General features: G+C 35.3%; 3 protein-coding genes and 1 long non-coding RNA gene across 4 annotated transcripts; 3 read left to right on the top strand and 1 right to left on the bottom strand.

The window, feature by feature from the left end:
• Positions 1-678: 678 nt before the first annotated feature.
• LOC127743976 (uncharacterized) lies at positions 679-3,293 on the bottom strand. The gene is made up of 2 exons (XR_008005202.1): positions 3,095-3,293; positions 679-1,560 (listed from the first exon to the last, which is right to left on the bottom strand). It is a non-coding gene; the product is annotated as an uncharacterized LOC127743976 (long non-coding RNA).
• A 641-nt stretch (positions 3,294-3,934) lies between these two features.
• Positions 3,935-7,411, top strand: LOC127743949 (ferredoxin--NADP reductase, leaf isozyme, chloroplastic-like). The gene is made up of 9 exons (XM_052256199.1): positions 3,935-4,198; positions 4,314-4,551; positions 4,994-5,127; positions 5,273-5,351; positions 5,455-5,546; positions 5,669-5,746; positions 6,114-6,176; positions 6,460-6,694; positions 7,142-7,411. The coding sequence occupies exons 1-9, from the start codon at positions 4,094-4,096 to the stop codon at positions 7,207-7,209; spliced, it is 1,092 nt and encodes a 363-aa protein (XP_052112159.1). The 5' UTR covers positions 3,935-4,093; the 3' UTR covers positions 7,210-7,411.
• A 1,592-nt stretch (positions 7,412-9,003) lies between these two features.
• On the top strand, positions 9,004-9,471 carry LOC107478202 (uncharacterized). The gene is made up of 2 exons (XM_016098346.1): positions 9,004-9,147; positions 9,226-9,471. Exons 1-2 carry the CDS (start codon positions 9,004-9,006, stop codon positions 9,469-9,471), a joined length of 390 nt encoding a protein of 129 aa, XP_015953832.1.
• Positions 9,472-15,507: 6,036 nt separating this feature from the next.
• On the top strand, positions 15,508-16,586 carry LOC107476565 (cold shock domain-containing protein 3). Its single transcript, XM_016096400.3, has one exon. The coding sequence runs from the start codon at positions 15,567-15,569 to the stop codon at positions 16,359-16,361; it is 795 nt and encodes a 264-aa protein (XP_015951886.1). The 5' UTR covers positions 15,508-15,566; the 3' UTR covers positions 16,362-16,586.

Here is a 16,586-nt window from a genome sequence, read left to right as displayed (position 1 = left end):
AACTTCTGACACGTGCCACATGAAATTATATCATTTTCCTCACTTTCTTTTTCCTTTTCCTTTTTCGTATTTCTTCTTTTTTTTTTTTTTATTTATCATCATCATCATCTGCTAGTTTTAGTTTTAAACCCATCAAATTCTTATTTGATGTTTCTATTTCCCTTTTAACTATAGTACCGATATTTTTTCCCGCATTCTAGTTGAATAGATTTTGGGGGAAGGGATGATGACCAACATGGAATGTTTACAGAGTCTAATGGAATGATCTTTTGCTGTAGCTAATCTTTCTTGGTCAATGGTCAAGGATTCGATAACCGGTAGTCTACTATTAAATATTTATGATATATATATAAGAAATTGTAACTCATTCCAATTTTTTTCATTATTTATTTTTGAACTAATTTTTATTAACCGAAGAAAGTAAGAAACTAATTTCTATTAATATGAAAAAGGGCTCATACTGAAGAAAGTAAGAAACACAAAGGTATACCGTGAGAAGAATAATACTCTAATAATTTTCTCATCTGTTCATAATTTCATATGCATATTAACAAGAAAAATTTATTTGATCCAAAGGCGCCAACTGTTTTATTATTTTGATATATCATGCACTGAGATAAACTAATGCTATAAATTTTAATATAACTTCGTATAAATAATTTGTAATATATCTAAACATTTGAATAAGGTTGATTCATGATGCACCATGTGTAATTCAGTAAATCAACTTATTCTCATTTGACATGTACTCTAATCTCTTTCATTTTGGTTGAAGTAACTATCAGTCACACATGGCCACACCAATTTTGACCAAGAAAAAAAATACTATGCAAACATGCAAGTAACTCACTCGTTTTCTAAAACAATATCATCCCTCATCATGCACTAATAAAGGCGAAACTGACTATACTTTTTAAAAGGATAAAAGTGGAACCATGATTAAGGTATGCCACTAGTGTCAAGTGTCAACTAATTGCAACTTGCAAAGGCATACAGTCTGTCATAACAACCAAGACCATAAACTTGTGTATCTGTCTATGCAAAGTGAAAACAACCTCCCAATTGCTCGCTAACAACCATTTAGAAGGTAAAAAAAAGTAGTTGTCTATATTCTTACAAATCACAATTCTTCTTTTCTTAGGAAACTAATAATATGGCAGGAATAGGTAAAAAACAAGAACTCAGAATCAAATGCAATATCAAAAGAAAGAACTCTATGGACCTTAGGACAGTCAAAGCACGTGGCTTGCAAACGGTAAAGATCACATTTGTGGTATGCATGGGTCAATTATTGAATAAGATCACATTTGTGGTATGCATTTAGAGATTCTAATAACCAATCAATTGACGAATATAGAATCTTGAATATTTTTATCATTATCCACACGGCACTTGGTCAAAAGATAAACCCTAAAAAAGCATTAAATAGTCAAAATAATGTGTTTAAATTTTGATGGGTGATGGCTTAAGGATTTATCTTGTTAAGGTAAATAGAACATGAGCATTCCAAATGCAATGGTTAATGAATGCGCTCTTCTCATTGGCCTTGAGATCGAGTTTCTGTAAATGAAAAGAACTCATTTAAGAGACATTGTCACAATTTTTCGGATCGAATTAGTCAAACTCCTGATAAAAGAATCTAGATACTAGCTAAAAAAATGGAATGGTTAATGCACATAAGCTGGTGTTGTAAAAAAGTTTTCCAATTCCATATGAATGAATATTAACATCCAATAAGATAAATAAGAATAGTGCTTCATCTAACTACTAACAAGGAATAAATGACTATACAATTCAGATCCTATCTTTTATAAAAACTATCCATTAAGAAATAAAATACAAAGACTAAGAAACTGATATGTATCTTTCTACCATGACAAGAAACCAAACAAGATATCAAAGAGAATCAATTCAACCAAACAAGAGAATCCCTCTATTCACAACAGATAAAACAGAAAGCAAGAAATGAAAAAAAGAAAAGAAAAATCCTAAAGCTTGAAATGAAGATCCAAATCAGAGCATTGCAAGAGAAAAAGTTGGGTTTTTTCTTTCCTATTGTCCAAAGAATAATTGGGCATATAATAGTAACATCCACAAAAGTTTCCTATGCCACCAAGTAGCTAAATGAATTATTCGATGCCATGTATGTACCCATGTTACTCTATCAAAAACGACATTTTTTAGTAAAAACATTTTAGAGTATTAGCATCTTTTAAATGGTTTCTCCAAATATTTGTTTATATTTGTCTTCCATTGCCCCTTTTTGAGAAGACTATATCTTCTATTTGATTCACTTTTATCAACCGAGTATCTAACATTGTTCTTCTTCTCACGTGATAGGTATTACTTCAAATCTTCAGTAATCTCTTGCTAATTTTTTTATTGTAAACCAGAATTCAGAATAATATGTAAATCTTGTATTCTCTCTCTCAAACTATTTAAGGAACTCTCAGCCACATCATAACCAATCTAATATTCCATTTTCACATAACATAGACAGAAAAGGAGGGAAATAAATCAATAACAAATGAACATTGATTAAAGTATTAAACAACAAGTGCAGACTGCAGACCACATATATTTATACAGTAACTCAAGTTTCATGAAAATCTTTACAATAATAATTGACTTGCTATATAAGTCGACATGAGAGCAGAACCAACAGAATGCTGATTCTACATAAATCACATCAAAATCCTCTCCATATCTACCAGATAACTTTCAATTAACTTATAATTTATGAATCTCCAAGACATTGCAATCACTATTGGCTAATTAAAAATGTAACATATCTAATTCAACAATTCTCAGAAAAATTTCTTGAGTGCAATGCACACAAATCTAAGTTCTAGAAAATATAAATTAATAAATCTGAACAATAAAAAAAGGAGAGCCAGCAGCTGGCAACTAAACAAACTCAAATGCTGCATCTACTGATCTGTTCTCTAGTCTCTACCAAGGAACAAAGATCGAAAACAAAATTACCTAATTGGATCAGATTCTCGCAATGTGTTAATCAGAAACATAATCACCAAAATTGCAGCATACATAATAATAGCATCAAATCAAGGTCCAAACGGAGAAATCGGCGTACCTGAAATCTGAATCCGACGAGGAGAAAAGGGCACTCGAATTGACGCTGGATTCCTCAGTTCTTTCTTCCTCATGCATGTAGTTTCTGAGAGAAACAAATTTCAGTCATGTATGCACATCAAATATATTTTTTTATTTAAATTCAAATTACAGCTGAAGCAATGTGAGTCGGTAGAGTTAATGGCGTTTTGTTAATGTGAAAGGAGTGACACAGATTTATTCAGAATAAACAAAATTCAAGCTTCTGCTCCGTAGCGCCTAAAGGCGCCAGTTTCTACCGTTTTTAGCCCAACTCCCGCGTAATCTGATTCTGGGCATAGTATTGGGCCCAAATTGGGCTTAGAGTTGGGCCTGTCTACAGTGGACTTTTTACTTTACATTTTATTTTGTTCTGTTTATTTTGTTTGGACAAAAATAAAATCCGAGATTCCAGCGACATTTGGCTTCATACCAAAATGAAAATGAAATGAACATTTGTTTCCATATGCAAATTATTAAAAACCAAAATGTTCTGAAATTTGTTGAGATTAATTTGAGTGTATAATTTTATTGAAACACATAAGTAATTTTCAGAAATTCTAAAATAACAAAAAATTATTAAAAACTAAAATATCTCATAAAAAATTCATTGGACTAACTTAAATGTTTATTCAAAGGTTAACCAAAGGAAGAAAAAAATTGTTTATTCAAATATTTATTATTTTGCGAAATCATATGGCACCTGTTAATGATGAAAATATCACATAATAATTTATGAGTGTCATAGATTCCACACTAGAACGTACATTTTATCCTCATGTCATATCCTCCACTGCATTGCTTTCCAATTCTCGTCCACTCAATCAATTAATAATCGCCAATCCATCTTTTTTCTCGTTCTCTGCAAAAACCAAAACAAAAAATAACACAACATAACAACCTTTCAAGTTTAAACTACCTTCACTTGACACCACCACTTCTTTTCTAACATTGCTCTCTCTCACTCTTTTCTGCTCAAAAAATGGCTGCCGCCGTTACGGCCTCAGTCTCCTTCCCATCTACCAAGTCTGCCTCTCTCTCGAGCCGCACCTCCATCGTCGCCCCGGAGAGAGTCGTATTCAAAAAGGTACAAATATTTTTGCACAGAAGATAGTTAAAAACTGTTAGATGATAATTTAATTGTATTCTTAATTTAACGTGGAGATATGATGTAATGGTTTTGATCAATCTTTAATTTTCAGGCTTCATTGCAATGGAGAGATGTTTCGGTTTCAATAAGAGCTCAAGTTACAACCACGGAGACAGAGACGACACAGACACCAACAAAGGTGGAGAAGGAGCACAAGAAGCAGGAAGAAGGTGTGGTTGTGAACAAGTTCAAGCCTAAGAACCCATACATTGGAAGGTGCTTGCTCAACACTAAGATCACTGGTGATGATGCTCCTGGTGAAACTTGGCACATGGTCTTCAGCACTGAGGGTAATACATTTTCATTTTTCTTAATTCAATTTCTAAAAATTTTAGGGAGAAACTCAGGTACAGTTAACTTCATAGTCATTAAATAATTTGATATGTTTGACTAAATTTTTATGTATCGACTCTCAATTATCAACTTTACATGAAATTAACTACACCTGAATTTCTACCAAAATTTTATTACGTTAATCTATCATCTAATCTAACCCTCGTAAGGGCTATTTATACAAAGATATTTTCTTGCGAATATGACAGCTGATATATAGATATTTATTGTCAAATCATTTAACGGTTCTCAACTATCGTATTTATATAAAAACAATTAATGTTTATGAAATATTTTCATTAGGCCAATTGAACATATCCTTTATCTAAACACTTATACAAGATTTCTATTAGAAGTTATTGTTTTGAGCAAAAAAGCTGAGTATATTATATATTTCAGGAGAGGTTCCATACAGAGAAGGGCAATCAATTGGGGTAATTCCTGAGGGAGTTGACAAGAATGGGAAGCCTCATAAACTCAGATTGTATTCCATTGCCAGCAGTGCCCTTGGTGACTTTGGAGACTCCAAAACTGTGAGTCATTGTTAGAGTTTGATTGCATAAATTCATTCATAGAGCCTTTATCAACTTTTGTGCCAAAGTAATTAGAGAGTTCAGAAAGTGCATGCTGACATTCATCAGTGACATCAACATTTGAGTTGTATATGTTTTCATGCAGGTTTCACTATGTGTGAAGAGGCTTGTTTACACAAATGAAAATGGAGAGATTGTCAAAGGAGTTTGCTCAAATTTCTTGTGTAAGAATCAATGGTTTTAGAAGAAATTTATAGTCTTTTATAATCAAGAAATTGTTTTCATTTTCTTTTGTTCCAGTCACTATCCATGGTCCTGTTGATGCAGGTGATTTGAAGCCTGGAGCTGAAGTAACAATTACAGGACCTGTTGGGAAAGAAATGCTTATGCCAAAAGATCCTAATGCCACCATCGTAATGGTACATTATCATTCATTTTACCATCTTAATCAGTAGATAAAAAGGAATATCATATATATGTGATGATCATCACTGCTGTTTTGATTTTTAGTACCATTAAATCATTGAGATTTCGTTTACAGTTGGCAACTGGAACTGGAATTGCCCCATTCCGCTCATTTTTGTGGAAAATGTTCTTCGAAAAGCACGACGATTACAAGGTAAGTATTCACAGAAACTAGCATCTTTCTTGAGAGTATCTAGCATGAACATTAACATGGACAATATATGCTATAGAATTCCTAGAATATCAATCAGTACCATAAAACAATTTTGAAGACCAGACACTGATAACTGATATGTATTCATAGTTCTTAGCTCTAAGGTATTGCTGAATTAGCAAAAAAAAATTTCTATTAGCATATGCCAACTAAAATTTGACTGCTATTAAAGATAATAGAGAATTATGACAGTTGTTTGATCTATATAGTCGATCCTTCTTTGTTGTCAATTGTTAAAATAGAATGTGATTGTAGTGATCACATTTGATTATTAACCATGTTTTGATATATTTACACATATGTGTAGTTCAATGGTTTGGCATGGCTCTTCTTGGGTGTTCCCACAAGCAGCTCACTGCTTTACAAGGAGGTAAGAAGAATCAAAGCATTTTCATTCATTCATGAAGCCAGTTATTCCAAAAGTTTAATCTGATATAGAAAGTGATATATAAATAGTTATATCTTTAATAAAATAATTCACACTTCAAATATAAAAAGAGTAGACATGTAAGAGATATAATCATTTATGTAAGTTTTCATATCAACTTAAATTTTTAGGATAGGTAGTTTCATGAGACTGATTAATCATTACTCGAAAAGTTGAGTTATATATTTGGTGATTGAACTCCAATTACATGGATTTTGGGGGGCAGGAATTTGAGAAGATGAAGGAGAAAGCACCTGAGAACTTCAGGCTTGACTTTGCTGTGAGCAGAGAGCAAACAAATGAGAAAGGAGAGAAGATGTACATCCAAACCAGAATGGCTGAGTATGCAGAAGAGCTTTGGGAGTTGCTCAAGAAAGATAACACTTTTGTTTACATGTGTGGACTTAAAGGAATGGAGAAAGGAATTGATGACATTATGGTCTCTTTGGCTGCTAGAGATGGTAACAATTTTTTTTAAAAAAAGAAAAAATCATTTTCCTTTTGCCATATTAGCATTTTAGAGCACCTCTAGCATCTTAACCAACACCTTTTTCTCTATTGAATTCTTGTCTCACTTAGAAGTCATTTTCTTATTAGAGTCTTCAATCAATTAGAAATAAAGATAAACTCAAATATTTCTGAGTCTTTGACAATATTTATTAAGTTAGCTCATGTATTTGTCAAGTTAATCAATTTCAAATTCTAATTCATTATCTAATTTTGAGGGTAAAATAATGTACTACTAAAGTCTTACACTATTTAGAAATAAGGTGTAAATAACTTTTATAAATCTTATACATTTCTGCTCTATGAAGTAACTTTTAATATTATAAGACTAAGAGTGTTCATAACAAAATTTCAATTTACTTTATACATTTTTATGTATTGTGTTTCATTATATATTGTAGGAATTGACTGGATTGAGTACAAGAGACAATTGAAGAAAGCAGAGCAATGGAATGTGGAAGTGTACTAAGTTCAGTTGATTAGATATATCAACTCATGCTTTATGATGAAACAAAATAGTCACTACCCTTTCTCTGCATTCTGTAGATAAATTACCAACTTGTAATTTTTCTTTCATGATTTGTTTTTACCATGTTTATGTAACAACTTCGTTGGAAAAAAGGCCTTAATTTTTGAGGGATGATGCAGTATAGACAAAATTCACACCTTCATATCTGTACCAATTTTTCTATTTTCATGCCTTTTGTTGAAGATTAGTAAATTATACATATCATACTTCAAATTAAACACCTTGATGAATAGTGAAAGTTTTCTATTTTAAATGATTTAAGCATGTTATTAGCGGTACTTATAAACAATCTTTGGTAAATCGTTTCAGTGTTAATGGGTAAAAAGTTAATCTCTTTGGAAAACGATATTTAATATGATGTTGGGGAAACTATATTAAAATAATGATATTAAGTAATAAAATGAATTAACTATACTTGACTTTTAGGATATAAATGTTAATTTTTTTTTTTTGAAAAATTATTTCATTGGAAAATATATTTTTTGAGTATTAAAATAGTCATTTATTCCTAAAATTTTCATAAACATCTTCTCATTTGAAAGGATCAAAATTTTTAGAAAAAATTCGGTTCTTAGAATGTAAACCAATATTAATTAATATACAATAAATACATTAAAAATTAAATTTTGTATTTTGTTTATTTTTTTAATTAATAACATTAATTTATGTTCTTAAGATATATGTTAAATAAATCCTTAAATTTATTTAAAAATAATAAATATGTTTGATGAAATATAAAATAAAATTATACAAATTTATAAGTACTAAATTTAGATTTAATTTTCACGTATTTTTAATATAAAAAGTTAAAAAATAAATATTCTTCAATTCCACTAATTACACAATTAATAAGTGACTTTGGATGAGAAGTCACGCATGCAAGTCCCTTTTTTTTTTTATAGATTTATCATTAATTAATGAGTTGTTACATATATAACATAAAACTTTCAACACTTAAATAATCTAGTAACCTAATTACTAAACTTAATTATCCAGACAAATCTTTCAGCTCCATAAATGATTTGATTAATAACTAGGGCCCAAGTGAACCCATCTAACTTAAGTTAGGCCAAACCTAAGTTTAGTTACGAAGTTTAGCAGAAAATAATGAGCATGTAATTTATAATTTACCATTCTCTAACAATAAATTAACCTATATAAAAATATTATTTATATTTATTATTTATCTATTAATTATGATTTATATCTTTTATTAAAGTTATATATAAAAAGATGACTATACTGTTTTATAAACATCAATATATAAATATATTGCTTTTTTTTCACAAATAATTTAATTAAATTTATTAGGTTATAATTTATTATCTATTTAACCTACAATAAAATAAATAAATATATTATAATTTTGATATGACAAGAAAACAATATCTTTTTTTATATTTAACAAACATAAATATAAGGGATAAGTATGGTTTTGGTCCCTAACGTAGGGGCTAAAAATTTATTTCGTCCATCGCCTTTTTTTTGCAACAAAAAGGTCCTTGAGATTCCAGTTTGTTTTAAAATCGTCCCTCGGACTATTTTACCCCTGTGGTCGTTAAGTTTAGTTATAACCGTTTTAACGGATATTGGAAACATTAATTAATATAAATAAATAATAATAGAAGGATTAAATCAAGAAAGTGAATGAATGTGAAGTGCAGGCGAAGGAGGAATAACGACGGGAGCTGCTGCTGACGGTCGACGGCTAGGGTTCAGGAGACAGCGGCGTCCATGGCTTCCCAGAGCTCAAGAGCCTCACGTTTTCGTTCAAATGCAAAAGAGTTGCTCTGTGGCCATGGTGAGAGGCCGATTTTGCGAACTTCATCGACGAAGGATAACCTGGGACGAAGATTTTGGGGTTGTGTATACTATGAGGTAAAGTGTTCTTCCTATTTTGCTATTGTGGGTCTGAGAATTTGAGATTTCTTCATATGTTTCTGTGGCTCCTGTTAGGTTCAGAATGGCTGTGATTTCGTCAGATGGGCAGATCCGAAACCTAGAGGTGTTCAGCAAGAGGTTGAATTTGCAAGAAATAGGAGGAAGATAACGAAATTAAAGGCAAGATTGAAGGAGGTGGAGACGAAGCTTTGGGTTGTGGCTGCTCTATGTATTGCTGGGTGGGTGGGGTTTTTGTTCTTATTTCTGCAAAATCATTACAACTTAAAGCACGCGAATGGAATGCACCTAGGTTATAGATGATTTTGTAGGGAATGTTATGAGGTTTCCTATCTTGTGTGGGTAGAGTTTGAGGGTATTCTGTGATGTTACAGTGGTTTAGGTGTGTAGCATGTTTGAAACTGTTTGAATTATTGAAGGAAAGTGTTGTTTAATGTTGCCCATATTGTCACCTTCTTTAATGGTGGAGTTATGTTATCTTGTAATGTAAATGTAGTTTTTGAGCAAAGTAGAAAAGTATTGAGTACAAGATCTGAAAATTCAATAATTAGTAATGGCATATTTCATTTGATGACTAGTTAAAACGTACACGAATAAACTGTTTGCCTCCACATGCCTAGTACCAAAAAATAGAGAAGCAACACTTCAAGTGTCCTCAGGCACTTAATACCAAAATACAGTAATCAAACCAATGTAACTAAGGTAATGTTCTTAATGTAAATAGCCAGTACCAAAATTAAAAACACTACTTGCAAAACATTAACACAAGAGTCACAAAAGATTTCACATTAAAATCCTAAAGATTTTTCCACTGAGATGGAGGTAACTTGGCCGTCAACCTCAGCTTCTGCAGGGGTAGATGAGGTGCACTGCATTGAATAATAGAAAATTTTCTCTTCCTCACAGATGGCTGGCTAGGGGCTGTTTGTTGCTGATGGAGGTTGCAGCTGATGCAGCCTTGTTCTTGGGCTGAGTGGAAGGTTTCTTGGGCTTAGTGGAAGCTTTCTTGGGCTGAGGTGCTTTTGTGGTGGGCCGGGCTTCACGTTTCTTGGGCCTTGTGGGGGGGGGTTTCCTGGTATGAGGTGCTGGCAGATTGGTTGGTGATGGTGTAGTATTCTTCTTTCTCCCTCCCCAAACTGTCTGACCAGGTGCCAGCTTAGGTGCATTCTTCTTAGCTCTTTTGGTTGAACTTTGGGCCTACAAACAAAATGTAAATCATAGAAACAGTTAGACACATATCATATAGTAGTTAAATTAAATAGATGGCAATCATAATGGTAACTGAACCCTAGAATAGCATATCACAAACCCTCTTACCCTCTTCTTAGGCTGGCTGCAGCCGCTCTTCTTGTGTCCCACTCCACCACAGTTGGAGCATCTTTGGACTTCTCCCCTCCGTGACAGATGAGTCTGGCTTCTGTTGTCTTCATCTGCAGCCCTTCGTTTCCTCTTCTTCACCGGCCTGTGGCTTGGCTTCCTATATAGAGGTGGGATGACATCATCATATTGAGTCCTCTCCCATAGCTCCAGGCCGTTTAGAGGGTGTATGACCTCCTGGTAGCACATGATGTAGGCCTCCTTCTTGTAGTAGTCATCCACATATGACTCCAAACTAAGGCCTTTGAAGATGATGCAGCTGATGGAATGAGGACAAGGAATCCCACTCATTTGCCATTTTCTGCAAGAACATTCACCAGCAGCCAGATCCACAACATACTTATCTAGACCACACATAACCTCGTACTTGCTAGCATATGACCAATATGGCCTCCAGTCCCTAGCTAAACTTGCCCGTTTTTCTAATTCCTTCCTAATCATTGGCATAATGTTTCCTGGATAATTAAGAACCCTTTCCCTATTTGCAGCCCATCTAGTCATCATATAAACTCTAATATCCTCTAACATGCTCACAATTGGTTTCTCTCTTGCTTCTACTAACACAGCATTAAAACTCTCACTCATATTATTAACGAGGCTGTCACATTTAGATAGGAAGGAAAACCTGGATCTTGACCAGAACCTTGGTGGAATGCCATTCAAATGTCTAAATGCTCCCTCATTCAGACCTTGCAAAGATTTCATCTCCTTCTCCCAGCTCTGCCAGTAACTTGCTTTAGCACACTTTCACATCTTGTTCTTTAGCTCTAAACCAGGAAACTTCTTCCTGAAGTTGCTGTAGAGGTGCCTGACACAGAACCTGTTATCCACCCCTGGAATGACCTCTTCAAACACCGGCAGTAAACCCTGTTTACAGAAGGTAAGATTTCATATGGTTAGTGCATTTATAAATGTATACATGGACAAGTTGCATAGGCTGATATATGGTGAATTACCTTTTGCTGATCAGACATAAATGTGCACTTTGCAACATTGTGTGGGCCTAAGTCATCGGATAGGTGACGCAAAAACCAGACCTAAGAGTCCTTAGTCTCTGCCTCCACAACTGCATATGCAATTGGAAGAATCTGGTCATTTCACTCATTTGGGTCTCTTCTGACTGCAGTCAACAGTTGTCCACCTTGGGGGGTTTTCAAGAAGCAACCGTCTAGCCCAATGAACCTTCTACAGTGTTGAAAACTTTTCTTGCAAGCATCAAAGCATACATACATTTTTTGAAAAATACAATAGTTCATCAGCTCTGCGTTCTGTCTCTCTTGAGCAAAATTTGGTGATCGAATTACCTTCAAAATCACTATGGAACATGGGTTTGTTCTTAATATTTCATGGCAGTAGTTGTTTATTCGCTTGTACTACTCCCTAAAGGCACCCTGTATCTGACTCAAAGCCTCCTGTTTTGTCTTAGCTGACATTGCCTTGGTAACAGTCAGGTTCCATTTTTTGTGAGCCCTTGCAACCAGCTCCTTCACCTTGATCTTTGGGTTGGCTTCAACTTTCTTCTTAAACTGGCTACCCAACCATTTGCTGTGCATAATCCCAACCCGATGTGTCTGCATGCAGGTATGTTGGAGATTCATGCTTCTTAGTTGCCAAGTGGATTCCTCACTGACCCTGTGTGCATATAACCAAAAGGGGCAGCCTTTCTGACAAACAGCTCGGACCCTCACCAAGTCACACTTCTTGAATTTAATGTTCCTAACTGTCTGGACTGCATAGGCCGCTACTGTGTCCTTGAACTCTTGCCGAGATTCATACAACGTGCCCACCTTCCATTTGTACTTTCCCATGTCCTTTTGTGTCTTATGCACTGGAAACCTCTGCCCTCTCCTTAGCAGCATCCTCCCCATCATCAGCACCTGTTCCTACTCCTGCAATTACATGGTCCTGCTCCAATTCATCACTGTCAACTGCATCCTCATCATCCAAATCACTTGTGATAACCTTTTTGCCCTTCTCCGCATTACAATCCTTCGGCACAGCATTATCATCACCGAATTCACTTTCATAGTCGTACACCTCATCACTATCAGTGAAGTGGATGTCTTCCACACTATTTTCTTCTTCATTAGATGGCAAGTATGTTGGGTCATCACTGTCTTCGCCACTGCTAACATCGTCACTATCCGCCTTATGTCCCTCTTGGCTTAATTCCACCCCACCATCCTTATTCTTGCATTCTTGTTTACCAACAACCCTAGCTCCATTACTGTCTTCTACATTCCCTTCGAACACCACTAAATCCAGACCACCACCTAAAGGTTTCTCACTCTGGCCACCTACCGTTTCTCCCCCCACATCCAGAAAACCCACCTCCAGAAATTCCTCGGTATCCTCAACATCATGCACCACAAACAGATCAACAAAGCCTCTCCTCCCTGCTATGGTACACATTTCAATTTTCTCTGTGTCACCTTCCAACAGCTTCAAGTGACTCTCATAATCATCCTCAGTTGGGTCTTTGTACCATAACGCGAAAATGTTGGATTTCAGGTATCCAAGCTGTCTCAGTTCTTCGTATGCCTCAAACACACTCCACCGATCGCCGTCAATGTCCTCCATAACTGTAGATTGACCCTTCAAGTACCTGAGCACACTATTTTTATATCTAAATACCCCACCATGGTGCACCCGCATGTTGAAGAGCACCATTTCCTTCCTGAAAAACCCTATTAATCAACACAGGGAGTTAATCAACCAACTATGAACAACAACAACTACAATCAGTTCTAACCCTAGCCTTCCACACACCTTCGCACAATCCACATTAATAAACGAGAAATTACATTCACATAATGCTTACCTCACGAAGGAATTTTTGTTGGAACGAAGCCAAGTTAACGACCCAGAAAGTTTTCCGGCAGTCTCTCTCAAGCTACCAACGCCGAACCTCGCAGGAAGGCCTTCCAAGGGTTTCACACAATCGTTTCACACAAACGTTTCACTCTGGAGTCCTATTCTCAGACAATGCATTGCTTGGGGAAGGAAAAACGATTTTGCGGGAAGGAATACTAACCAGCAAGGGCATTTTTGTATTAAAATTTTATTTTTGGGTGCAAAGGACCATGACGCAAGAGCAAGTAGGGTTAGTAGGTTAATTATATTAGTTAATTGTAATAAGGGAATACAAGTCCCATATTGTTTAGGATAGTGAACTTTGTGTTATGTTTTAGTCCCACATCGTCCAAGTTATGAAGGCTTTTTCTTATGCTACTAGTATAAATAACTCATGTACCTTTTATTTATAAAATAGAGTTAAAATTTATTTTTGAATATGAAATAAGCTGTGTGCTTATTTTCCTCTAGGCTCTTTGAGAGTAAGAGGTGCATCCTTGACTTGGCCGACCAAGGTGGGTTGTTAACCTCGCCACGATTGGTGACCCAAGCTACGTCCCGGCGTCAGTTTGGTATCAGAGCAAGGTCGGTTCTCGTGGCCTTCACCTTGCTTTAGTAGATTTTTATTTGATTTGTGGTGCAGGTTTTTGGCGTGGATTCGCTAATGGGATCTTTTGGTGTGGATTCGTCAATGAGATCGTCTGCTGCCACAGATCTTGTAAAATTTTATCCGATTTGTGAGTGCAGGTCTTTGGTGTGGAGTCACCAATAGGATCTTTTGGTGTAGATTCATCAATGAGATCAATCAATCTTTTGGTGTGGATTCATCAATGAGATCGATTATCTGCTGTCACAGGTCTTTTCACGCAGGAGTTCTTTCAACCCAAGGAGAATGACGCAGGAGCAAGTAGGGTTAGTAGGTTAATTATATTAGTTAATTGTAATAAGGGAATACAAGTCCCATATTGTTTAGGATAGTGAACTTTGTGTTATATTTTAGTCCCACATCGTCCAAGTTATGAAGGCTTTTCCTTCTGCTACTAGTATAAATAATTCATGTACCTTTTATTTATAAAATAGAGTTGAAATTTATTTTTGAATATGAAATAAGTGGTGTGCTTATTTTCCTCTAGACTCTTTGAGAGTAAGAGGTGCATCATTGACTTGGCTGACCAAGGTGGGTTTATGGCTATTTTCACTATAGTGGGGTTGTTAACCTCGTCAAGATTGGTGACCCAAGCTACGTCCCGGCGTTAGACCATTTTAAAACAAACTGGAACTTCAGGGACCTTTTTGTTGCGAAAAAAAGTCAAGGAACGAAATAAATTTTGGCTCATACGTTAGGAACCAAAATTATACGTATCCCTAAATATAAATATTACAATTATGTGTGTGTTTGTAATAATCAATTCATGAATCAATGAATTTAGTTTATTCAAGATTGAATTTCACACATATTCATAAATCAAACATCGAATTGTTAATGAGCTAAATTTGAGATGAGTTGTACTTTAATTTATTACAATTATGTGTGTGTTTGTAATAATCAATTCATGAATCAATGAATTTAGTTTATTCAAGATTGAATTTCACACATATTCATAAATCAAACATCGAATTGTTAATGAGCTAAATTTGAGATGAGTTGTACTTTAATTTACTTCTAATCCTGCTAATAATTTACTAATTAAATTATTAATTTAGTTATTTAAAACTTGTTTAGAATATTAGGAATTAGAATTTATTCAAGAATTAATTTTTTTATTTTAAAACAATTAAAAATAAATAATTTGAATTCTTTTAAAATTATAATTTTCATTTTTTTTCGTTTGTAAATCAAATTAAAAGAAATTTGATTTTCGAATCAACTTTTATATTTTTAAAAGTTAAATTTTATTCTATTAATATATTATAATTATTTTAAATAATAGAATTGAATTTTAAATAAAAATACTTTTCTTTCTTAAAAAAAATTATTTGCTTATGTTAAAAGAAAATTATTTTCGTCTGATAATGATATTTTGGTGGTGATTTTGCTTTTTCACCTATCACAAGTGGCGTCACTATATATAAACAGATTCTGTTACAAACTCTTACTGCTTTCGCAAATCCAACACTGTTTAGGGTTTGCTCTCACAGAAGAAAAAGAAGAAAAAGAAATTTCTCCGATGGCGGAAGAGAGGTTCACCGGCGTTGTTATGTGGTTCAACAACACCAAGGGCTTCGGCTTCATCAAGCCCGACGATGGCGGCGAAGATCTCTTCGTCCACCAGTCTTCCATCAGATCCGACGGTTATCGCACTCTCCACGAAGGCGATCGCGTCCAGTTCTCCATCGCCACCGGCGACAACCACAAGACCAAGGCCGTTGATGTAACTGCTCCCGACGGCAATCCCCTACACTCTCGTCCCAAGGAATCCGGCGGATCCGGATTTGGCGCCGGATGGAGGCGAAACGGCGGCGCCAGTGGAGGTGGAGGTGGTGCTGCTGGATCAGGTGGCGCCGGGTGCTACCACTGCGGCGAAGTCGGACACCTGGCTAGGGATTGCAACCGGAGCAACAATTCTGGTGGCGCTGGTGGCGGTAGTGGTGGTGCATGTTTTAATTGCGGCGGATTTGGGCATCTCGCTAGGGATTGCTTGCGAGGAAGCGGTGGCGGTAACGGTAATGGTCACGGTGGTGGAGGTGTCGGTGGTGTTTCGTGCTTTAGATGCGGTGGATTTGGTCACATGGCGAGGGACTGTGCTACCGCGAGAACTAGCGGTGGTGCAGGTGGCGGCGCTGGTGGTGGTGGTTGCTATAGGTGCGGTGAGGTTGGTCACTTGGCTAGGGATTGCAGCAATGAAGGTGGAAGGTATGGTGGCGGAGGCGGCGGTGGCAATGGTAATGGTTCTAGAAGCACTTGCTTCAATTGTGGTAAGCCTGGGCATTTTGCAAGGGAGTGCGTTGAAGCCTCTGGTTGAAGAGAAAAGAAAAACATAAAATAAAAAAAAATAAAAAATAGTGATGAATATGGAGCAGAGGGGTTAGTACATTTTGCAAAGAAAGGGTGAAAAAGGTTGAATGGTACATAACTCTTTTTGTTTTTCTTTTGGCTACTCTTTTAACAGTTAACCTATTTATTATTGTTATTACTATTGTTATTAGTTTCTTATTAATCTCTTTTTGGCGATGTTTATAGATAGAAT

Source organism: Arachis duranensis, unplaced genomic scaffold (assembly GCF_000817695.3).
Source record: "Arachis duranensis cultivar V14167 unplaced genomic scaffold, aradu.V14167.gnm2.J7QH unplaced_Scaffold_165934, whole genome shotgun sequence".
Taxonomy (NCBI): Eukaryota; Viridiplantae; Streptophyta; class Magnoliopsida; order Fabales; family Fabaceae; genus Arachis; species Arachis duranensis.
Note: the sequence above shows the minus strand (reverse complement) of the source record. Positions and strands in the feature narration are given on the sequence as shown.